The 24918-nt window shown below is 36.9% G+C and overlaps 1 protein-coding gene and 2 long non-coding RNA genes across 5 annotated transcripts; all 3 read left to right on the top strand.

Annotated features, from left to right (window-relative positions):
• Window positions 1–3010: 3010 nt before the first annotated feature.
• On the top strand, window positions 3011–3973 carry LOC112784369 (uncharacterized). Of its 2 annotated transcripts, none has more exons than XR_003193864.3 (3): window positions 3011–3065; window positions 3152–3390; window positions 3664–3973. It is a non-coding gene; the product is annotated as an uncharacterized lncRNA (long non-coding RNA). The 2 variants fall into 2 exon arrangements; XR_011878749.1 differs by having other exon boundaries at window positions 3642–3973.
• Window positions 3974–10207: 6234 nt separating this feature from the next.
• LOC112784230 (uncharacterized) lies at window positions 10208–12671 on the top strand. Of its 2 annotated transcripts, none has more exons than XM_025827371.3 (5): window positions 10208–10584; window positions 10889–11146; window positions 11635–11718; window positions 11878–12007; window positions 12175–12671. In XM_025827371.3, the coding sequence occupies exons 1-5, from the start codon at window positions 10247–10249 to the stop codon at window positions 12349–12351; spliced, it is 987 nt and encodes a 328-aa protein (XP_025683156.1). In that variant the 5' UTR covers window positions 10208–10246; the 3' UTR covers window positions 12352–12671. The 2 variants fall into 2 exon arrangements, with proteins under 2 accessions (XP_025683156.1, XP_025683157.1); XM_025827372.3 differs by having other exon boundaries at window positions 12080–12671.
• Window positions 12672–13221: 550 nt separating this feature from the next.
• On the top strand, window positions 13222–24354 carry LOC140182637 (uncharacterized). The gene is made up of 3 exons (XR_011878612.1): window positions 13222–13358; window positions 13991–14094; window positions 24066–24354. It is a non-coding gene; the product is annotated as an uncharacterized lncRNA (long non-coding RNA).
• The last annotated feature ends 564 nt before the right edge of the window (window positions 24355–24918 follow it).

Here is a 24918-nt window from a genome sequence, read left to right as displayed (position 1 = left end):
AAGAAAGCTAGTACCAACCTGGAAAAAGTAGCAAGCTTCAGGGAAATTGAGGATGGAAGACGAAATCGGGAATTGCCCTCTCACGAGCAAAAAAGCACGAACAAAAGCAGTATCACAGAAAGAAACGCAAAACCACAAAAACGCCGGGCAAAAACAGAAGCTTCAGAAAAATCACCAAGCGACGTCGCAAGAAAAGTTGAAATGTGGGTGAAAGGCAGAAAATGAATAAGTGCGAAGAAGTTACGAAAAGGGCGAAGGAGAGAAACCGTTTCTTGAATGCAAAATTCAAAAATAGAGAAGTTAGGGAAAACGGGGCAATTAAATGCCAATTAAATGCGGATATTAAAACCGCTTGCATTCCCAAAAAAGCGCTAATACAAAAGAGCGCGCTTATATAGGAAAAAACGTTCTACATTCAAAAGCTGCTACAAAAAGGAGTCGATAAAATGCTTGAGTTCGGCTTCGCTACAAGAAGGACCGAAGTTAAGGACTCAACCTCGACAAAAAAGACCAACCTCAAGCAGGGGCACTGTTCATACCCTGGGTCGAGCTATCCGACCTGGGATGATTAACGACAAAGCGACCGACCTCTTCAGGTCAAGCGGACCGACTTCTTCTTAAAGAACTCGGCCAAATCGACAGGAAAGCCCATAAAGGGCCCAAGTAGAGGAACACGACCCAAATCCAAAGGCCGTCCAAGCCTATAGAGATAAGGGCGGTTCCCTTGAAGATAAGCTGACCTCAACTCAAAGATAAAGATAAGATAAGATAACTAACTTATCTTATCTAGAAAGGTCACTCTACAACTACTATAAATATACTGGAGCACCCAGGTATAACTCATACTCTGATTCTACATAAAACCTGTTTAATACCCATGCTAACTTAAGCATCGGAGTCTCTTGCAGGTACCCCCACCCTCCGGTGACGAAGGATCAGCAGTACAACCAGTCCAACAAGTCGGACACGACAGCTCCAGTCGTCTCCTACCAGCCGGACACGTCGGTACCGATCCGTATAGAGGATCTCAACCGAGATCGACCTCCAGTTTCAGATAACCCTCGAAACAGGTAGTATATTATTTATGGCCATGTTCCATCCACAAATCTCAACATCTTTATATTTATATGATTATTAAATTGCTATCTTTAGGTTTGTTTTTCAAATAACTTATTTATATATCCTAGTATATTATTTATGATAAAGATTTAGTTAACTTATTAAATCTTGTAATTCTATTACATTTTTAATAAATTCAATACAGTTTACAAAATTTATGATTGGAGTTTTATGTTAACGAAAAACTTATAATTAAACTGTTTTTAATTATAGTTCTAAAAAAATAAAATACTGGAATATTTAATTTTAGATTATTTCATAATGCATTTTATGACGACCTAAGAATAATTATAAAGAGTAATTTTGGTCTCACTAATATTAAAATTCTACTTTTATCAATATGTATATATATAATTGATGAGTACGAATGAAATATTTTTTCATGTAAACTACTTATATAGTTTTATTCATGTTTTATAAATAATATAACAATTTAACATATTTTGGCGGTATTCTCTAATATTACGTCATATAACATGAGTATTCAATTGTTTTTTTATTCATATGGAATATTAGTTAGCACTATTTTTTAATAAAATAGATCTTATATACTAGAAAACTATTACATGGAATTTTCTTTTTTTTATTAAAAGTAAAATTTTTCTAAATGTTAATTTTTTTATTTCTGCAGTCCTCTCGAAGAATATATTTATTAGATTTGGATATCTATGAAAATTTTTAAATGTTAATTTTTTTATTTTCGGCTTAGCCTTTCTTTTTTATTTCAGGTTTGTTGGACAAACTAGAAAACCCAAATGCCCAAACGAAGGGATAAAGGGTGTGTTTGGCAAACACGTTGGGGCGGAGAGAAGCACGTTTGAGTTTCTTGAAAGCTTCACTCTTATGTTTGGCCATTTTTATCTTTGTGAACGCAGAATTGATTCTGCCTCTGAACCCACGTTTAGGAGAAGCTCAAATTTGTAGCTTCTGCGTTTCACGTTTTACGTTCACGTTTAAGAGAAGCTCAAATATTTCTTTTTTACCAACCCTACCCTTTATTTTCTTCTATAAAAATGATACTAGTAACTATTATCTTTACGGTCATTCTTTGTAGTTCTTCCTACTTCTTCATAATTTTTTAGTTCCATTTTTTTTCATCAAAATCGTTCAGATTTATTTCAATCACTAACAAAATGAAATTTTTTTATTTTTATTTGATTTTATTCATATGAATTTTATTTACGTTTTATGGTATTTTTTTGTTCATATAATATATGTTGTTTTATGAAATTTTTATTATTTCTTATCTGTATAATTTTTTTCTATTCTTTGATGTACTCTATTTTTGTTTTGTATTAATTTTTTTATTTTTTATTCTGAATTTGTAAAATTTATAATTGTAATTATTATATATTACGTTTATTATCAAAATTTTGAATAATATAAATTATGATCCTATAAAAAAATGACAAAATAAATAAAAAATTAATTATAAGTAACAATAGAGTCATAAATAATAAAAATTTATAGTCTAAAATAATACTAAATTAAAGAGTACTGACGATACTAAAAAAAATTATAGAATATTTTCTTTTTGTGTGACATTATAAAATTTATAGTACTCTCTTTTATATTTTTATTTTTTATTATATTTATTTTATTTATATGATAAATATTTTTTATAGTATTCTGATTTTGTAGGTATATAAAATTGATGTCTATTTTAGTAATTTTTCATCTAAAAGTGATTTTGAGTAGTATAATTCAAACAACATTTATTTTACTATAATCAATTTTAATACAAAGATTACCAAACATAAATCACGTTAACCCAAACTAACTTATCATCAAAATCAATTTTACAAAATCAATTTTATGCAAACTCTGGTTTACAAACTGTAATCCAAACACACACAAAGAAAATAGGTTAGGAAGTGAGAAAAAAAAGGGGGGGGGGGGGAAGGGGGGAACAGCTATGGCTTCCGATTCTTCTCCCTACAACAACGGTGCGCATCTCTCTCCTTCTTCTTTCTGTTGAGTAATGTTTGAATTTTTGTTTGTATTTTTTATTTAAACCTTGTTCGTTTCATAGTCTGCATCCCCAACAACTCCCCTTAAAGCCCAACCGGCAACACCTTCTCCTTCCCCGGCGATTCTTCATAACTCCAATTGTCGCTGCTGTGCTCTTTGACACCGGCCGCCTTTAGTACCCTGCCGGTGCGGTATTCCCGATTTGCCATGGCCACCAATGCCGCAACTACTCCGCTACAATTCAAAATCAATGTCTCTTAATGGCTGAATGCTTATAGCCATGATAGAGAGAATGATAAGGTTGCCAACTTTATTCTCTTATCCAGTGTCCACATTTTTTTGTTGTATACTTCTATATCTATTTATTTCTTTATTCTTTGTTTCTTCATTTTTGATTTTGTTCTGATTTCTTTATTTCTGCTCTATCTTTGGTAATATAAAAGAGACTTGATTGTGTTAGGGTTGGTTCTCATATTTGTTATTATATAATGTGTGTGTGATTGTTTTATTGTTTGTTGTTGTTGTTGTCTTCTTTATTGGTAATTGTTTAGGATCTGTTGTCTCTAACTTCAGAATGATTTGGAGAAGGTTGGGATGTCCAGGATTGTTGTTGTCGATCGTCCAGGATTGTTATTGTCGATCGTCTGCTTTTGAAATTGAAAATGAACATTGATGCAAAATTTGAGAAGGCTCTCCAAAATGCTGCAGGTCCTTGATCACATATGGTCAACGTTGAGGACATTTAGGATGGATATCGTAATTTAGCTGCCGATTTAGGTCTAGCAAATTGAAACTCCAAATTCGATTTTACTTGTCATGTGTATAGAAGGACATAGCTTATAGTTACAGAACACAATTTTCAATACGCTATTATGAATGTAATTAGTTGATGTTACCAACTATGATTATATGAATAAAATCATGCAGCTCTTATTTTATGCTTATTTGGTTTTCGTAGGAATTCTCTGCATGGATTTTGCATATGTTTATTTATTTTACTTTGCAGCTGATTTCATACGGTTAAATCAGTTTCATGCAACAAGTTTATGCAACATTATATCAGGTTTTATAATAAATTATCATCTATCTATCTATATACATACTTAGCCAAATTTGGCACATCATACATGATAGTGACAAATAGTCTTGTATATGCCAACCCTTTTCATAATTGTAAATATCATACTCCTAAGCCAAGTCACATTCGAGTGAGCTACAACAGCAGAATGCATAGATCTCGAATAGCAAAGCAAAGCCAGAAAAAGAAATCCATGATCTCTTTTCCATATATAATTCTCATAATAATAATAATAATAATAATAAGTCTTTCCATAACAACTTAATTGATTGTCTTAAATTAAAATCTACCATTAAGAATAAACAAAAGAAACAGTAATAATTTAGAGTTTAGATAGTAACTTCATATTCCCCTAATCAAATAATAATAATAATAATAATAATAATAATAATAATAATAATAATAATAATAATAATAATAAATTTTTCCATAAAAACTTAAATGATTTCCCTAAATTAAAATCTACCATTAAGAACAAACAAAAGAAACAGTAATAATTTAGAGTTTAGATAGTAATTGCATATTCCCCTAATCAACTTTCAAAATTAATCATGAATAAAGCTACATCTAATCCCAAGGTTCACCACCACTCTTATTCCATATTATCCATGCATTCACCATCATAATTTACCTACAACCATCAAAATTTTATACATCAATGACACTTTAAATTAGCATTGTGGAGCAGTTCCAATATCAAATGAGTGAATAAAAAATTATATATCATTTTTGTCCACTTACATCAGTTTGAGGGGCAGAACTACCTTGTGTACTGAAAGGATTTTCATTGCGCTTTGAATAAGAAGTTTTATTATAACCAGGCTTCTTGCAATTGCTGCAACGTTGGGGCTTTTTCCGACCACTATGCCCTTTAGGATTGGCACCACCTCCCAGTCCAGGTTGCGAAGGCGTGTTCCCTTCATCATGTACTTTGTATGAGCTATAAAGATCAAGCATAAGATCCCTTGCTTCATGGAACCTCTCTGTAGTAGCACATGCAACCTCTGACATCATCCTAGCACACTCATTGAGGATACAAAGTCGACTGCTGGCTTGTAATTCGCTAGTAAAACTACTTGACTCAGACATAGATTCTTTTGTTTTCTTAGTCCATCTATGCAACACTAGACAATTAGACATTTAGGGATGTCGCGCACATCCCTACGGACCAATACATAGATAATGTGTTCACAGGGAATGCCGAATGATTCCATACGCATGCATGAACAAGTGATTGCGTTACCATTATCCACCCACTCAACCTCGCACACATTTGTTGGTTTGGCATACTTACAAACATAATAAGTTACACTATTGTCTCCATTTTGGTAATTCATGACTCTCATTGCACCCGACCGAACAAGAATAGACCTAAATAAAAAGAATACCTTCCTTGTGCAAGTATCAGCAGCACACATCTCAAGGGGTTCAATACAAGTTTGCATAACTGGAACTCCAGAGCAGATTCATATTCAGCATAAAATTTCCTAAATCGCATATGGCCCAACATTCGTTGGAAGTGCTCAATGAACTCGGACAAGTCATAATGAGGCTTAGTATCCTTTCCAATCAATGAATGCAACCCCTCGCAGCGCGATGTAGTCCTAAATCCAGCAAAGAACTTCCCTCGGATGTAACATGTTGCCCATGATCGACGTTTCTCATAAATTTCATTTAGCCATTCCTTTTCCTCAACCCCAAATTTCTCTACCAATGTTTTCCACTTGCTACGGAACACTGAAATTTCGTAATCTTCTAACATACAATCCTTAAACTTAGATGTGAAACGAGGACTACACATATTTGTCGTTACATTACGCAGGAGATGCCAAACACACAATCTGTGGTGAGTACCAGGGAATACTTCCTCAATCGCATTCTTCATTGCCCTTGCCCCATCAGTTATCACAGAGGATGGGGCTCTACCATTCATTGCCTCCAAAAACTGTTGCAACACCCATATATAAGTCTCATCAGTCTCATCTGTTACAATGCATGCAGCAAATACAATAGTTTGGTTGTGATGGTTGACACCTGTGAACACAACAAAAGGACACTTATATTTATGGTTTAATTACTCTGTTGATCTCTATAGTTTTACCAAATTTTTAATTAGGTCCCTATACTTTTTTCCTTTTAATTGAGTCCCTATACTGCTTTAATTTTGTAATTAAGTCATTCCTAGTATAAAAAATATTAGAGTTAACTGAAAATTTTTTCGTAAATTGAAGGTATTTATAATTAAAAACTTAATTAAATCTTTGACCGCATGTATTTTGGTAAAAATATTATGTTAATTTTAACATTTTTAACATGAAAAGGACGTAATTATAAAATTAAAAATAGTGTAGGGACCCAATTAAAAAGAAAAAAAACATAGGGACCTAATTAAAAATTTGGTAAAACTATAGGGACCAATAGAGTAATTAAACCTATATTTATTCTTGTTGTATGTAGCCTCAAATGCAACAACATCTCCAAACAATTCATATTCCTCTCTACATAAACCATCACACCAAAAGAGATTTAATAACCTTCCATCCGTCGCCCGAAGCTCTTGGTAGTATAAAGATTTATCCTTTGCAGCCATCTCCTCAAAAAATTTAATACTCTACTCACATCCTCTGGAATCTCACACCTCACCTTAGCTATTTGATTTTACATGTCTTTAGGACCATAGTTCAACTTGTCAAAACCGCCACTTTGACTTGCTAGCAAAGCATAAACCTAGGATGTGCTAATTCCCAACTTGCGCATGTTGTTTATGAGTGCAATTTCGGCTTTGGACATACTCCGATGACCTGGCAATAACCTACTCAACTGTCCTTCCAATAGTTTGTGATTATGAACATTTGAAAATCGGGTCACATGCCATCTTCCATTTACCCTTACAAACTTGACTTGGAATTGTGCTTCGCACCCAGTTCTTGTCTCATTCTTTGGTTCCCTTTTTCTATTTGGCAAAGTGTACCACTTCTCTAATCGGTATCCTTGTCAAAAACACACAAATCTCTGCAAGTAAGTCTTGTCATTTGAGTTCTTCTAGTTTTTGTCTTTTCTTGCACTGAAACATTTGTTGTAAAATTCAAAAGCAATGGGTAGGGTTCCAAAGTGAAACTTGTCAACTTCAACCTCACCAATACTTAAAAAGTCATGTTTCAATAAATCCTCAATTGAATCCAATCCATATGCATCATCATAATCATAATCTGTCAATTCTTCAAATATCTCCTCACCGTCTAACTCATCACCCAACTCTTCTTCCTGCTCTTGCAACTGCAACTCATCTAAATATGACTCATCACCAGAATACTTCTCATCATAAAAAATACTATCCTCATGCTCATACTCACATTCATCCATTATCTCGTCCTCTCCCATGAATGACATTTGCAAGGAAATAATCTGAAAATAAACAATACCGTAATAAAAATTAAGATCTGAGTACTAAGTACTATAAGACAAAATGTCTTCAGATAAAGTTCCAAAATTTAGACTTACAAATGAATAAATCAAACAACACCAAAATATGTATGTTATTTATTTTTTGCCTAATAAATTAAACACTACACAATGATAATTAGGCATAAAATATTAACAAAACTTAATAATAAGTTCGTATCAGTCTACATAACATTATTTTTACAGACAAAATTTTTTTATCAAATGACTAAAATTCACTATAGAAAAAGTCACATGTCTCAAACTCAAAGAAAAGCAATCAAACAAAAAAAAAAGGAGTACAAAATTTTGATTAAAAAAATGCAAAGTTTAAACAATTTTGGGTCCATTCAATTAACAAATTAACAATTTTAGCGATCATGAATAAATATTATATCATCACAATAGCTTACAACAATAATCACAATTAAAAATTATTTTAAGTTTTAACTTTTATTTACATACTAGTAGAATAAAATTCAACATCACAAATATGACAATATAATAACCACAAATCAATAGCAATATCACATTTAAAGTAGCATCAATTTGCAAGCAAGAAAAAATCTTAACATACATTATTAGTAAAATACTAACTAGTATCAACCAAGACAAATTGCCAAATCCCAAAATAAAATAAGTATAAAACGAGTAAATGGGTATTGCAATGCAAAAAATTTGATTTAACAATATTTAAAAATAAAAAAACAGACAGACGATTGAAAAATTATTACATTTTATTTAAATAAAAAAAGGTAACATTCAAATTTTTGCAGTGAATCAAAAGCAAGGTGAAACCATAGAGGATAGTATTTACCTATAGTAGTAATAGCACGCAGACGAAGCCACCTATGACGGGACAACAACGAAGGTCAGAAGAGGAACAAGCGCCGATTCACCAGGTCTTCGATATACAAAACGGCAGATATGGAACCCAAGTTTAAACCTATGACGGCGAGAAGTCGATCAGCAGTGTCTTGTCGAAACACTGGATGACCATGGAAGTATCACGACCAGAGAGGAAAGCGTGCCAGGTATTGTAGTGGCACAACAATGACCAGGGACTGGCGGCGTCCTGGAAGAGTTGCGTGCAATGACAGGCGGCGGCTTGGAACTCCTGACAGGGCGGCAGCGTTTTTGAACCTTGAGGTTATTGGGGAGGCAGCCCTATTTTCTGCTTCAGCATAGTGGCTGAAGAAGAAGTTGATTCACGGTCTAGATTTCTTGTTGTATCTGGGTCGGGTGGGTTTGGATTTTTTTCTTGGGCTTTGCCCATATCAAAAAAGAAAAATTGGTTAAAATAAAATTATTATTAATTATAATATTAATAATGTAAGGGAGTTTTAAAACTCCAAACAATACCGGAGTATTGTAACATCCACCTTCTTTCATCTTCTTAACCATTTATTTTCTTTACTCCACTTTCATACTCTTCTTTCATCTTTTTTGCCTTTTCATCTTCTTCACTCTTGCTTCTCCAGTTACGATACCAATAAGCATAGGAAAGAGACAAAAGAGAAAGAGAAAAAAGAAGAATAATAAGAAGGAATGACACCAGATTGGACGAACTTTTCTTCTTCTTTGTTGGTTGCGCAGCTGCAGAATGAAAGAGAAGATGAAGCTAGGATTTTGATAAAGGAAGGGCAAGCTCTAGTATTTACAAAATATATTAGGGATAAAGATAGGGACTGAAAGACAAAAACTGAAATAAGTCTCATGGGAAACAGAGATTGAAATAAGAATAAAATTTTAATTTAATTTGCATAAGGATAAAGTTGAAATTAATTAATTGAAATGAGGATATTTTAGATATAAAATATTATTAAAATTTCAATTTCTGTCGTAAAAAATTTCAGTCACTTGTGTCATCACTTTTTAGAAGTATTAAAATACTAAAATTTTGAAGACAGAGACTGAAATTTTAGTACCAGTCTTTGAACTAACAAACATAATACTAAATTCCAATTCTTCAGTTTTCGTTCTAATACCTCAAAACAAATACTACGTATATGTCTTAAGTGGAGGCTGATACAAAAATTTAACTAAAAAATATGTATAAAGATGTATATTTTGTTCCTGTTTCTTAACCAAACATATTATAAAATGTGATATTATCCTTCGTTTTGTTTTTATAGTGCATCCAAATACAGCCCAACCAATTACTAACGTAAATTTTTTTTTATAATTAATTGCTAAGATTTAGGATTTTATATAAGAAGCAAAATATATAAAAAAAAGTGTTACAATAAAATTTTAATTATGTTTTCTAACATCAGATATAATTTAATTAATAATATGTAATATTCATAATAGCTAATTCACTAATTATTACGGTCAAATTTAACAGTATCAAATTTAATTATAGAATAATATAAAACTCATTTAAAATTTGTCACAAAAATAAAAGGTTTTAGACAATAAGAATAGCTTAAATGACATTAGTCTTTCTGTTTAGACAATGAAAATAGTTCAAATGACATTAGTTTTTCTGTACTTAATTAAAAGGTTGCGAATTCGAGTATCTTATCTTTGGTAAAAAAAAAAAAAAAGAAATGAAAGGTTTTAAATGTTAAGGATATGATGACCAAAATATTTCTTTACCCTCCTCATTTTCATTTTCAACACCCCAGAATCTGAATGGCCACTCGCACACGCAGCAGCATGAAAAGTGAACAAGTGTCTACTGAAGATGTCGACATTGAAACTGAAAATGATAGTGAAGAAGAAGAAGAAGAAGAAGAAGAAGAAGAAGAAGGAGGAGGAGAAGGAAGAGGCTCTTCCAAAAGGCTCAGAAAAAATGAAGAACCTTCAATGTACGAGCACATTAGGGACCAAAGGATGAAGGAGAACCAAGAGCGAATGCAGATGCTTGGATTATTGAAACTCTCTCAAAAGCTCAAAACCCAACACCAAAACCCTCAACCCAGGCCCAAAAAAAACATTGATAATGCCTTACCGTCAAGGCGTTCTTCTAGGTTTTCTCATTGTTTTTACTGCTACTCTTTTTTCGCATTTTGTTCACTGATACCATGTTTGTGTGTCGTTTTGGTGAAGTGGAAGCTGAAAGATTCTCACTTTTTTCATGGATTTTGCTTCCGTGTAGTTAAAGTTCATTACTTTAATTTTTGTCACATTTTTAAATAGGGTATATGTCATTACAACGATAAAGCTATGGGAATTTTTAACATCGATTTAACTCTTATGGTTTTTGGATTTTCCAAAGATGTGGATAAAGCTATTCTTTTTAAAAAAGGAAATATATATTTCATGGATTTACAGAATAATGACCCTAGAACCAGTTAACTATGCTGAAAATAAAGAAAAGGATAGAGAAAAGCGAGATTCATCAAGTAAAGATAGCAAAGACAACATTGAGATTTTCATACCTGAAGGTGAAAACCCAGAATTTTACACTGAAGAGCAGGAGAAGCTTCTGGGAGATTCTGATACCATTTGGGAACTGGGTGTAGATGGATGTGATGTAGATGGGAGCCGTATGTATGATTCAATCAGGGGGGAGACATGCCATCAATGCAGGTAGTTTACTGGCTTATATTGATTATTACTTCATGTTGCTCTTTGATTTCCTTGACTGGTTTAATATTTTCTATTCCTACATGACATTATTTCATTCTGAAACTTTTGTTACAAGATAGAAGATACACATGCATGCATGCATGATGCATACTTACTTATATGTCGATAGGTTTATGTTTCCCTTGATTAGATACTGTTTGCAATGCCTGGTCCATTTGCCATAACTATCTTATAAGAGTAGATGTTCTATTTGAATTTTGATCGGAGCCATCATGGGTTATGCACTTATGATGCTGTTATATCAAAGCTTTATGCCGAGTCTGGCAGTTTAACTGTTTATTTCTGCCGCAATTAGTACTTGAATGCCTCTTATCATCTTAAATGTGTTTTGATAGAAGAACTCAGGTTCCACTTCCTCTTTGTGGTTCATGCATAAAGTTGTCACATCAAATCTTCCATGTAATACTTGTTTCCTTGTTTTGTTGCAGGCAGAAAACTCTTTGTCAGCACACAAATTGCAACAGATGTGAGTTATCTCAAGGGCAGCTTTGTGGAGATTGCTTGTACACAAGGTAACATTGCTTAAGCTGAGGTTCAGATTGAGCCGATTAGTTTTCTTATTGCTTCGATTTCAATACTTGAAAGAAAATGCTGCTTTTGCCATATCCTTGTGTTAGTCACTATTGTTCGGTTAAGGTTAATGCTAATTATTTTCTAGTGTTACTCTATAGATATGGTGAAAATTTGTTAGAAGCCATTGAGAATCCCAAATGGACTTGCCCTTCTTGTCGTGGAATCTGCAACTGCAGTCGGTGCCGTAAGGCAAATGGTTGGATGCCCACCGGTAATATATACCACAAGGTTAGTTACTGCACAATGTGCTCTTCCCTTCTGTGTTATTCTCTCTATTATAGAGGATGGAAATAATTGCAGGTGATAATAGCTATTGATTTCAGAATCTTCTTAAGTGGTGCCATCTTCACTTTGTTTCATCTTATTGTTTTGGAAATAATTGGTGGTATGATAAGGTGTCAAAACTGGGTTTCAAATCGGTGGCACATTATCTGATACAAACACGCCGCACTGACAAAAGCTTGGAGGAAGGCTCAGGTGCTGAAAATGTTGCTGAAGAAATACCTCAGATCCCTGCGGACACAAACCAGAATAGAGCAATTCGCACCAGAAGAGGCTTGAGGAGATCATAATGATGCAAAGGGCGTCAAAAGAACAGAGTGGGAAAAAGATTGGCATATACGCAGGTACTTGAAGACAGACATTTTTGTTTTTTGAGAATGATGAAAGATGTAGTTCTCTTGGTGTTTGTTTGAGATGGATACAGGCTTAGCAATCTGACTAAAGAATATAGCCAATTTACCATTACTATATTGACGATGTTCTTAAGATGGTTATCAAAAGTTGTAGCAATTGGTGTTTGGCTGTGGGTTGTGGTTATGTGGTATAGTTGTGGTTTTGTTGAAGAATGTTATCAATTTTAGCCTCGGATTAAGGATTGCAACTTTGCTTCTTCGATAGTATTAACACAAAGATGAGTGATATCTACTATCTACTACTATTATATATTACAAAAGGAGTCAATAGGAGTAACATCCATGGTTTTGAAAACCAAACCGGACCAGCTGGTTCAATTGAGACCAGGAACCGATCTCCTAGCTAATTCGGTTGAAGTGAAAAACCACCAGGGAAAAAATCAGAATGAACCGGCAGCTAACTCGTGAACTGATTGAACTCGGGCGATTTTTTAAAAAGATTCAGTTTTTAATTTAATTAAAAAAAAAACAAAAACAACCTCTCCCCTCCCCCCTCTTTCCCTCTCACAAACAAAACCTACCCTAAACTAAACCCTATCAGAGGCTCAGAATTGCAATAGGCCCCACCACTCCTCTCCTCGACTGGGGGTACCATTGCTGCCGGCATTGTGATAAATAGAGGGTATTGTCTCTCTGCCGAATGTCTTTGCCACTCGCCTTGTTCTCCTTGCCATGAAACCTTTGCTCGAAGATCTTTTCTTGCCGTCACGAATTGTTCCTGCTCGGCCGTCTTCTCGTCTATGCAAACTCTGTCCCCAGCGTCACTGTCTTCAAGCACTTTGTTACTATCGTGTTCCTTCGAGCTCACTTTGTTACCGTCGTTCCTCCCTTGCCTCCTCATCCTCGATGGCTCTGATTTGGTTGATTGTGCTCGCACCAATCAGGTATATGTCCTTATTTCTCAGGTCACATGCTCTGATCTGTTATTAATATTCTATTTTGGTTTGTCCTAATTGGTAATGCTTCTTCGTAATTGTATTTGCACGTGTTTATGTTTGTTAACGAATTTCTAGAGTTTGAGTTTCAATTCAGTTCTAGTATGATAGGATACAGATATTAATTAATATATTAGGAATTAGTGTGGCCTAAGAAATACCATGTTTGAGTTATTTGAAGTAATTAATTCTTTGGTGAATGGAATTTCAATTGTGGCCTCGTATATGACTATTAAGAGAGGTGAAATATTTCTGATGCTATGTGTTCATATCCTGACCCAATAAATAAAAGTCAGGCCCAACAAATACAAAATATCCATATAAAAAAGATGGCCTACAGCAGCATACCCGACCTCTTAAAAGAGGACGGACACCCACATAAGGGAGCTAGGCTATCTTGCTCAAACAGGTAGGTTTCTCCAGGAATCTCGACTGGAATCTTTATCTTCTGTGATAAGATAAGTCCTAACAAACTCTCAAGATAAAAGGAACAGTTATTCATCAGAAAAGATTGAACTACTCTAAAAAAAATGGTTATTGACTCTACTATAAATACACTGAAGCATCAGAATCACTTGCAGGTATCACTTCCTACCTCCTCATGAAGAACTCGGACAGGCAACACCTGGGTACCAAAGAGGTTGGACGCTGCCATACCAAGGGATCTGGACAAACACTATTTCAGGTAACCCTCAAAACATTAGCGCCGTTGCGGGGACTTAGAATTCACCATCTGACAATGGCGAAATACCAACATGAAGATGGCCACACGGCATCTAAATCTGAGCTAGAACTCAGCCAGAAGGCCAGGCCATCGTGCTTCCTCTTCCACCATAACACCCTCAAGGGCTTTACGGGAAAGGAACTTCGGGAAATCCCCACCCAAGGAGGATCCATTCTGAAATCCACCATCCCGAGAATGAGGACTGCCCTTATACAACCAAGATCCTGGACCTAGTTCATGGCCAGGGGGATCGACTAGAACAGCTCGAACACGAGGTTGAACGACAAAGAAAAGCAGAACGAGAGTTACAAAGAGAGGTGAGATGACAAAAGGAGCTAGAACAAAAGCTTCGGAAGCTGGAAGTTGATCTACGAAATAGGAATGACCGGCGGATCGTGATGAAAACCCCTTGAGAGGAAAAGATCCGTTCACAGAAGAGATCACGAGGGCCAAAGTTCCCAGGAATTTCAAATCCCCCGACATGGATCTCTATGACGGAACATCTAACCCAAGCCACCACCTCAATAACTTCAAAAGTAGAATGTACCTGGTCGACGCTTCTGACGCCACCCGTTGTAAGGACTTCTCGACTAATTTAACGAAGGCGGCCATCAAGTGGTTCGATAACTTGCCACCCAAATCAATAACCAGCTTCGACGATCTTGCTAGAAAGTTTTTAACTAGATTCTCTATCTAAAAGGATAAAACCAAGCATGCCCCGAGCTTGTTGGGAGTTAAGCAAGAAGTTGGCGAGACTCTTCGCGACTATATGGAAAGGTTCAACAAGGCTTGCATAGAAATTCAAAATCTGCCCACTGAAGCCGTAATCATGGGCTTAGTCAATGGTCTCAGAGAAGGACTATTTTTCCAGTCAATATCCAAACGACACCCGACTTCTTTGAACGAAGTTCAAGAAAGGACAGAAAAATACATCAACATAGAAGAAAACTCCCGACTTAGGGAACCTTTTCTACGGACAAACCTGCCCTACTACCCTCGGAAAAAGGAAAAGGAGCCCAAAAAGAGAGAGGAGCAGAACATAGAAAAGCCCAAAAGTACCATAACTACACTCCTTTAAGGGTCTCCCTGGTGGATGTGTATAGAGAAATATGCCATACGGAGAAGCTTCTACCTCCTTGTCCGATTAAACACAAGAAAGCTGAAAGTCGAACAGAATAATGCGAGTATCATAAGCTCTATGGACATTCCACCAACGAATGCTACGACTTGAAGAATGTCATAGAAAAGTTGGCCAGAAAAAGCCTACTTGACAGATACTTGGCCGACAGATCGGAAGACCCGAGAAAAAGAAGACGAGAAGAGGAAGGAGGACGACCTAAACGTCCTCCTCATACCCCAGAACGACATATTTACATGATCAACGGGGGTTTGCAGGAGGAGGAGGAATATCGAAATTATCACGAAAAAGACACCTCAAGGAGGTATATCAAGTCGGGAAAGATAGTCAAATGACCAACTTGCCCACTATTTCGTTCACTAAAGAAGATGCTCAAGGAATATTACTTGGGCATGACGACCTTATGGTGATAACTATGATCCTGACAAACACTTAACCTCCACAGAACCTTGATAGATCAAGGTATCTCGGCTGATATCTTGTTCAAACCCGCTTTTGACAAGCTCGGGTTAGAAGAAAAGGATCTAAAGACATACCCAGACAGCCTCTTCGGACTGGGAGATACCCCAATCCAACCTCTTGGTTACATCTCATTGTATACCACTTTTGGAAAAGGTACTAGGTCAAAAACGCTAAGCATCGACTACATCGTAGTCGATGTAAACTTGGCCTACAATGCCTTAATAGGCCAGACTACCTTGAACTGATTGGCAGCTGTTGTTTCTACTCCTCACCTCTACATGAAGTTTTCCACAGCAGAAGGGATCGCAACTGTAAAGAGGGACCAAAAGTTGGCACGAAAATGTTACAATGAAAGCCTCAATTTGAAAGGCAATTCAGGAAGAAAAGAGGTCAACACCATCGAGTTAGGAGGGGTCCGAACTCGTGAAGAATTGCGCCCCAACCTGAGGGTAAAATAGAAGAGGTACAAATTGCAAACCATCCTGATAAGACAACGAGCATAAGGGCAAACTTAGAAGGAAGCCTGAAGGAACAACTTGTTGACTTGTTAAGGGAAAACTCCGATCTCTTTGCCTAGAAAGCTTCTGACATGCCCGGCATAAATCCCGACTTGATGTCCCATAAACTTGCAGTATATCCGAGCTCTCAACCTGTTCAACAAAAGCGCAGGAAGCTCGGAACAGAACGGACACAGGTCATAGAAGAACAAATACAAGTCTTGCTGGAGGCAGGGTTTATAAGGGAGGTAAAAGATCCACTATGGTTAGCTAACGTTGTGTTGGTGAAAAAACAAAACGGAAAGTACAAAATGTGTGTTGATTATATCGATCTCAATAAAGCCTGCCCTAAGGATCCTTATCCATTCCCCAGCATTAATGCTATGGTCGACTTAGCCTCAGGCTATAGATATTTGTCCTTTATGGATGCCTACTCGGGATACAATCAAATTTCGATGTATAAACCGGATCAAAAGAAGACCTCATTCATAACTCCAAAGGCTAACTATTGCTACATAGTAATGCCTTTTGGATTAAAGAACGCAGGGGCCACATACCAACAATTAATGAACAAAGTGTTCTCCGCTCACATAGAAAAATTTATGGAGGTATACGTGGACGACATGCTCGTTAAGACCAAAGAGGACGCTGGGAAGCTGGGAGGTTAAATCCAAAGATGACAGCTTGTCCGACATGCTTGACCATAGACGACATGCTTGTCCGACCTCTCCAAGGTATTCTCTACTATAAGGAACCATAAAATGAGGTTAAATTCCTCAAAATGCACTTTTGCAGTAGAAGCTAGGGGTGTGCATGGGTTGGGTAAAATCGGGTTTGATGTGACCCAGAATCCGCCCAAAATATATACCGAGCCTATTTATTAGACTCGAACCCAACCCTAGACCCGATGAAACCTATACACTTTCGGGCTACGATTATACCGGATAAAATCTGGGTGAAAACTGGGCCATTAACATTACATTACCTTGATACCTTCTTATAAGCTAGCATGTGAAAATATCCAAATTTTCAAGACTCCAACCATTATTTGACATGATAAAATTTACTTAGAAAAATATAACAAAAATCAATGTTTCTCTAAAATTAAAATATAATCATAATCAATACTAATATTGTCTAATAACACCAAATATTTAAATCAATACAAATAACACAATATTATGCATTAATTAGTCTAAAATCTTATGCATTTTAAACATAAAACATTAACTTATAGTCTTATAATAACTAATTACACAAAATATTAAGGTTTACAATACTTAAATTCCACATAAGAATAGCCATCATCCATCACTAATACACAAAATATCAATTGTGTATGATGACCGGATCACCGGGCCGATTTCGGGTGACCCGAGCCATGGCCCGGACCCGACCCGAAATAATGACCGGTCTATTTTTGAGACCTTTACCCGACCCTAGACCTGATGAAATCATCCCAAATTAGCCCTTAAAGTGTTCGGGGCCGGGTTGGGTCTTCGAGCCGGGCCGGGCCATGCACACCCGTAATAGAAGTTGGGAAGTTCCTGGGCTTCATGTTAACTCAAAGAGGCATAGAAGCAAACCCGAAAAAATGTCAGGCTATACTCAACATGAAGAGCCCAACTTATGTCAAAGAGATCCAACAACTAAATGAAATGTTAACAACTCTATCCATATTTTTAGCCGGGTCAGCCCTGAAATCACTTTTCCTTTACTCAATCCTAAGGAAAGGGAAGCAATTCGAATGGACCCCAGAATGCGAACAAGTCTTCCAAGACTTTAAAGCATTCATGTGGCATCCACCCATACTTACTCGACCTATCACAGGGGTAGAGCTCATGCTATATCTATCAGTAGGAAGCCGAGCTATAGCTTCAGTCCTGGTCTGAAAAAACGAAAAAGGGCAACAACCTATCTATTTCATCAGCAAAGCCTACAGGGGACAGAATTGAGCTATCAAAAGATAGACAAGTTTGCTTATGCCTTTATCCTCACATCTCGAAGGCTCTGACCTTACTTCTAGGCTCACACCATCAAAATCCATACTAATTAACTAATGAAACACATTTTTCAAAAGACGGACTTGGCAGGTCGGATGTTATAATGGGCTATGAAACTGTCCGAATTTGACATAAAGTACGAAGCTTGGACAATAATTAAACAACAATACCTTGTCGACTTTATTGCCGAATACACTGAAAGTCTGGGAAACCCAGTGATATGGAGTCTATACGTTGATGGATCATGAAATAAAGTTGGAAGTGGAGCAGGTGTTATTCTAGAAAGCGACCAAAAAACTCGGATAGAACTCTCTTTAAGATTCGAGTTCCTTGCTTCTAACAATCAAGCAAAGTATGAAACCCTACTTGCTGGCTAAAGAAGTGGAGGCAGAAAAAGTAGTGGTGTTCAGTGATTCGCAAGTAATAACTTCGCAAATTAATGGCACTTATCAAGCTAAAGACCCACTATGAAGAAATACTTGGGTAAAACTCGAGAACAACTGATACACTTCTCAGAAAGTGAGGTCCGACATATAGCCCGAAAATCCAACGTCCGAGCCGATGCTCTCTCAAAATTAGCCAGCACCAAGCCAGGGGGCAACAATAAAAATCTCATTCAAGAGACTCTGCAATTACCATCCATATCAAAGGAGGAGGAAGTACTGACTATATCAAATCAAAATTTAGGGTTGATGACTCCCATAGTCAACTACCTCAGATTAGATGTACTCCCCAAGGATGAAAAGGAAGCCAGAAGGCTCGTAAAAGGGGCACAAAATTACACACTGGTCCACAATGTCTTATACAAAAGAGAGATCTCAACAGCCCTCTTAAAATGCGTCCTGACCTCCAACACAAAGGAAGTCCTAGAAGACGTACATAGTGGTATATGTGAAAATCACTTAGGAGCTTGGTCACTAGCCAAAAAAGTGATCAGAGCTGGCTTTTTTTGGCTGACCTTACAGAAAGAGGCAACCGAGTTTGTTAAGACATGTCTACTTTGTCAGAAACATGCTAATTTTCACGTGGCACCTCCTGAAGAGCTCATTAGCATTACCTCACCATGGCCATTCACGAAATGGGACCTTGGTCTACTCGGACCATTTCCATAAGCACCGGGCCAAGTCAAATACCTCATGGTAAGGATTGACAACTTCACTAAATGGATTGAGGCAGAGCCGTTAACAACTATCATTGCCCAAAGAAGTCGGAAATTTCTGCATAAGAACATTGTCATAAGGTTTGGAGTTTTCCATTCCATCACCACGGATAATGAGACTCAATTTACTGACTGAATCTTTAGGAACTTAGTAGCCGACCTAAAAATAAAACACTAGTTCACATCGGTAGAGCATCCCTAGGCCAATGGACAGACTGAAGCTGCCAACAAAGTCATATTGGCCGAGTTAAAACGCTAACTACAAAACAGAAAAGGGGCTTGGGATGACGAGCTCCCTCAAGTCTTGTGGGCATATCAGACTACTCCACATTCTACAATGGGAGAATCACCTTTTTGACTTACTTACGGAATGGAGACCATGATTCCCATAGAAATAGCAAAAAAATCACCTAGAGGCTAGAGTCATATTCTATAATGAAGGAGTTAACATTCAAGTATAGAAGGAAGAGTTCGACCTCCTCCCCGAAGTCTGAGAAAGAGCTCGGATTAAGGAGGAAGCTCTAAAGCAAAGGATGACTCTAAGGTATAACCAAATGGTGATCAAAAGGAAGTTCGCCACCAACCACCTAATCCTGATCCAAAATGACATCGGAGTGCAGAAATTAGGAGAAGAAAAGTTAGCTGCAAATTGGAAAGGACCTTACAAAAAGATAGTAGAGGTCTTAGGCAAAGGTTGTTACAAAGTGTCCGACCTCCAAGGACGAGAGCTTCCGAGGTCTTGGCACGCATGTAACCTTAGAAAATGCTACAGCTAGATAAATCAAACCTCGTTCCTTGGTATACTCTTTTTCCCGATTATAAGGATTTTTTAACACGGCACTAGCACGAGGGCTAGAGGCACCCGAGCCTCTAGTAAAATTTATTTGTAAAGGAATCTATTATTAAGAACAATTCCTATCCTTTTTCTTTCTTCAAAAGTTTCCTATTCTTGAACACATTAGTTTAAGCAGGACAAATCGCAAAAATTATTGTCCGACCTAAAAATGGTTGGTAAGATGAAGCGACGAGGTACAAATTAATGTAAGAAGTTATATAAACATCTCGTACAAAGCAACTTCCAAGAGATCGGATAAAGAACGAGTTGTAAATGTAACTACTCGAAGTCGGATCTACAAAAGAAAACTGATAAATCTCAAAATTTGCTAAAGACTCAAAAGTCAAAGCAAACCATACCCTCCTACGAGAACATAACTTTATTTCAAAAAGTAGAAGGGTACTTTGCAATATAAAATAATAAAAAAAAGTTTTGAACACTACATAAAAAAGTAACTTGTGAAAACAACTAAATAGAAGGTAAAAGTGTTCGAAAAAATTACAAGTTATTATAAAAAAAGCGTTATAAGGCCCACAGGTCAGGCCGTACCAAAAATCTAAAGCAAGAATACAAAAGGCTCAAGACTTCTCAAAGAGGAGTGAGGTCCTCGCCTGTAACCACATCTTTCTTGGCCGAAGGAGTTGGAGGATGAGCATGACACTGGCACGGCAGGAATGCCAGCAGGAGCCAAAGAAGAGGTCTCCATGACGATAACTTCAGGCTGTGCTTCCGAAGTCTTCAGGTTAAGGGGAGGCTCGTTCTCATCTTCCTTAGGAGCAGGGAAGATCTTACCGTCCACCACAATATTGTCTGTGCTAAAAAGAGAAAGATCAAGGTCGGGAGCCAGAACCTTGATCTGGGCTTCTAGGTTCTCAAACATCTTGTCCATCACCAGTGCAGCCGACTCCTCAAGTTCATCACATCTCTCCTTCATCTTCTCCAACTCCTCTTGGAGTTCCATCTTTTCTCCAAAGACTCGGGTATAGCTCACCTCCGACTTCATCTTCTCCTCTGCTAAAGCAGCAGCAGCCTCCCACTTCACTAACCTCTCCCGAGCTCTCAATAGATCGGTTCTCAAAGTCTCCCTCTCTTGCTCCAGCTCATTCTTAATCTCGTTAAGTCTCTCCACATCAGCACAGGCAGCCACTAGAGCGCTAGCCGTGGCCTGTATAGGTGTGCCTCTCAGCTCCCTGGCCAAAGTGGCACACCCCCCAGCACTGCGAAGCCTGCCATGAGCTAAGGTTTGCAGATGATTCTGAAGGGCCAAATCGTCGGTACTCACATAGTAATAGGGGAGAATGTTCTCTTCACCCCAGGCCAAGGCATCAAAATTCCTCGAATAAATGATACCCCCTCATCCACCTTCTGTTTCTTAAAGGGGGATTCTACTTAAGAAGGAGATTGAGGAGAAGGATCCATAGGAATAAGCCGGGAAGCAGGGGTCGGGATGATAATCTTTGAATCCGAAGGATCGGACTCTGATTTCTTCGGAGATCGGGCAGAGGAGGACCCGAGTTCTCTTTGTAATTGAAGATTCCGAGTTGCCCCATTCTTTTTTTGCGTTCCTAAGAGTCCTCATATGAGCAGATTTCGGAGCCATACTCTACAAAAAACAAAGAAAAAGTTAAGAAAAGACAACAATAATGTTAACAAAAAATCAAAAAAGCCAAGAGAAAGAGAGCTACCCAGCTTGGGCTTCAAAAGACTAGGATCCCATAAGAATCTTTTCGTATCCAAGTAAGGAGCTCGGCCCCAAACATCCAGAAAAAGGTCTACAACACTCTTTTCAAGGTCATCTAAATCCTTATAGTCAGGCTTAAGGATGACCAAGGTGTCTTGCCAATACAGGGGGAAATGAGGCTCGTGGTTTTCACCTAAAAAGAAAGGACGGACTCCCTCAACGCCTCGAACTTTGAAAAAGTGGTTCTTAAAGTTGTGAAAAGAGTCGTCAAAAATGGCAAAAACCTTCCGACCTTAAACAGCTCAAAAGGATATCCAACCCAACTTCTTTGTGGAACTATAGGGTTTGGTTGCAACAGAAAGATAAAAAAACATATTCATCGAAGGCCGGACATCCAGCTCCTGACATAGGAGCATCCAGCTCCTGACATAGGAGCTGGTACATTTTCAGGAAGGCCCAATAATTCGGGTGCAATTGAGAAGGGGCAAGGTTGCAAGACCACAGTACATTGATTTCAAAAGCGGTAAAAGGAAATCGGATACTTAGACGAGTGAAGAAACAGTCGTAAGCATAAAAGAAAGGTCGCTCAGAGTCCTCTAAAAGGGGAAAACACACCCTCTGTTCCGGATTGGACGCCACTAACTCAGTTTCTCTCGTCTTCCTTGTCCTCACATATTCTATGATGCCAACAAAACTCGTGACAATACTCTCTATCGATCACAGGGACACAAGAAAGGACAATAGTATCTACCCAAGCTCAAAGACTAGAAGGGACTTTGGTCGACATATTAGAAAGAACAAAGCGAGTCATAAAGGCTATACCTACAGATACAAAAGTAAAAAATTATCACTAAAAAGAAGTCGGACCTCATCCAAAATAAGTCGGGCAAAGACAGCAAAAATAGCAAAATTCATTTCCACATTTTCTCTAAAACAATCAAATGACGTCCCTACCATGCAACCTTGTCACATAACAACGCCGCCATCTGCGGGAAATAACACCCACGGTGACAGTTAAAAACAACACAGCTCAAAGCAAACATTTTTCCTTAAAACAACAAAAAGATAGCGGTTTCAATTTCGATTTCAATTTCAAGCATTTCTTAGAAAGGAAAGAAAAGAAAGAAGAATCATATCCGCATAAGAAACAGTTTTTCATAGTCTTCACACATACACAAGGAAGACTCAGGAGCACAAGATAAATATTCAAAACAAAGCAAAGAAACCAACCTCGATGGGGATCGCAGGAAAAAGAGGGGGCACATCTAAAGCAGCAAGAACCACGAACGTTCCTCTTTACGACGGCAAAGCGAAACCCTTCAGAGTCCAAGATAAAGAAGTCTTGGAAGCGGCAGAAGTGATCGAAGAGCACAGGGAAGTTCTTTGTGAAAGAAAAGGAAATGGAAATGAAGCAGTTTTTCATAAATAAGGAAAAGGAAAGAAAAAGAGTTGAAGAGTCTTTTTATAAGAGACAAAGCACAAACGGCTCCTTTACTCCTCAAAACGCACACGGATTCCAAGAAAAAAATGACGTGTAACGTTCGCCCATCATTAAAAAAGCAATGTTCGAAAATTTCAAACATGTTGGATAACCTGACCTTTCAATGACAACATGATTGACATCAAAAATAGAAGGCACGAGATGCTTGAGCCTGACCCATAAAAAGATCCGGACTCAAACAAGGGCATTGTTCATACCTTAACCCAATAAATAAAAGCCAGGCTCAACAAATACAAAAGGCCTATCTAAAAAAGATGGCCTACAGCAGCATACTCGACCTCTTAAAAGAGGTCGGACATCCATATAAGGAAGGTAGGCTATCCTGCTTAAACAGGTAGCTGTCACCTCTCAGGTATATTCACGTTCTACTCTACTAAAACATGCTCAAAGTCCTTGCTAACTTAAGTATCGGAGTCTCTTGCAGGTACCACTCCCACCTTGCACGAGGAACTCGGACAAGTAGAATCTCGACACCAAAGAAGTCAGACATTGCCATACCAAGGGATTTGGACCTCACATTCAGGCCCAAATCACCATTTCAAATAACTCTCGAAACACTATGCAATTTGATTTGGTTGAGAATTGTGCTTTAAACATTCCTTCTCAATTGTGGCCTCGTATATGATTATTATGTTTGTTTCTTTTGTTGTGATTAGGTGTGTTGATTTTGAGGTTTGTGGTGGGACAATGAGATTGAGTTCTTGCAGTTTATACAATGTGGCTCCATACCAGACTCGAGAGCAAGCTTAGGAGGTGTTGATATTTGTTAGTTTCATATAGTAGTTTTGGTGTTTTCTATAGTGTTTAAATTTTAGACATAGAATTCAAAAATAAAAGAGTAGATCTCATTTTCTTCTATCTCTATTTTTAGGCAATTTAAACACAATCATAGGCACCAAAGAACTTCCTAATGCTTTTTCTTTTGCAATATGATTAATACCTATTGGGTTTTGATTTTCTTTTATATTTAATTAAACCAGTACAATCACAATTCGACCATTGAATTATTGAACCAGTCAGTCGATCGATCGATTTATTGACCAGTTTGGTTTTTGCAACCTCAGTAACATCATTCAAATGAACAATGTATCATTTATTTAGGTTTTAACAAAGATAATGAAACCTTGGTATCATCCGAATTGTGTATACTTGTAAATGAATAGAATTAAAAAAATGGTTTTATATTTTTTATTTGTCATCATTTGATGTGGTAAAGTTAAAATAAGTTCATATATTTTAGAATTAATTAGGTCAATATTTGTCATCATTTGATGTGGTAAAGTTTGAATAAGTTCATATATTTTAGAATTGATTTATATAAAATATGTAAGAATATTTTTATATAAAGTAGTATTCACCTATGATGCACGGACACTAACACAGACATAAGACATACCGACACACAAATTTTAAAATCTTATAAGACACGGGACACGTATACATATAAAATATAAAGTATTTTTTAGATAAATCGTAATGATATTTTGATATTTTATTGATATTAAAATA

The sequence above is a fragment of the Arachis hypogaea genome, chromosome 20 (genome assembly GCF_003086295.3).
Source record: "Arachis hypogaea cultivar Tifrunner chromosome 20, arahy.Tifrunner.gnm2.J5K5, whole genome shotgun sequence".
Classification (NCBI taxonomy): domain Eukaryota; kingdom Viridiplantae; phylum Streptophyta; class Magnoliopsida; order Fabales; family Fabaceae; genus Arachis; species Arachis hypogaea.
Note: the sequence above shows the minus strand (reverse complement) of the source record. Positions and strands in the feature narration are given on the sequence as shown.

Bases quoted from the DNA above. Each gene is read 5' to 3' on its own strand.
- LOC112784230 (XM_025827371.3), top strand. From the start codon at position 10,247: ATGGCCACTCGCACACGCAGCAGCATGAAAAGTGAACAAGTGTCTACT. The intron at 10,585-10,888 runs GTTTTCTCATTG...ATGGATTTACAG, and splicing joins CCGTCAAGGCGTTCTTCTAG to AATAATGACCCTAGAACCAG. The intron at 12,008-12,174 runs GTTAGTTACTGC...TGGTATGATAAG, and splicing joins CCGGTAATATATACCACAAG to GTGTCAAAACTGGGTTTCAA.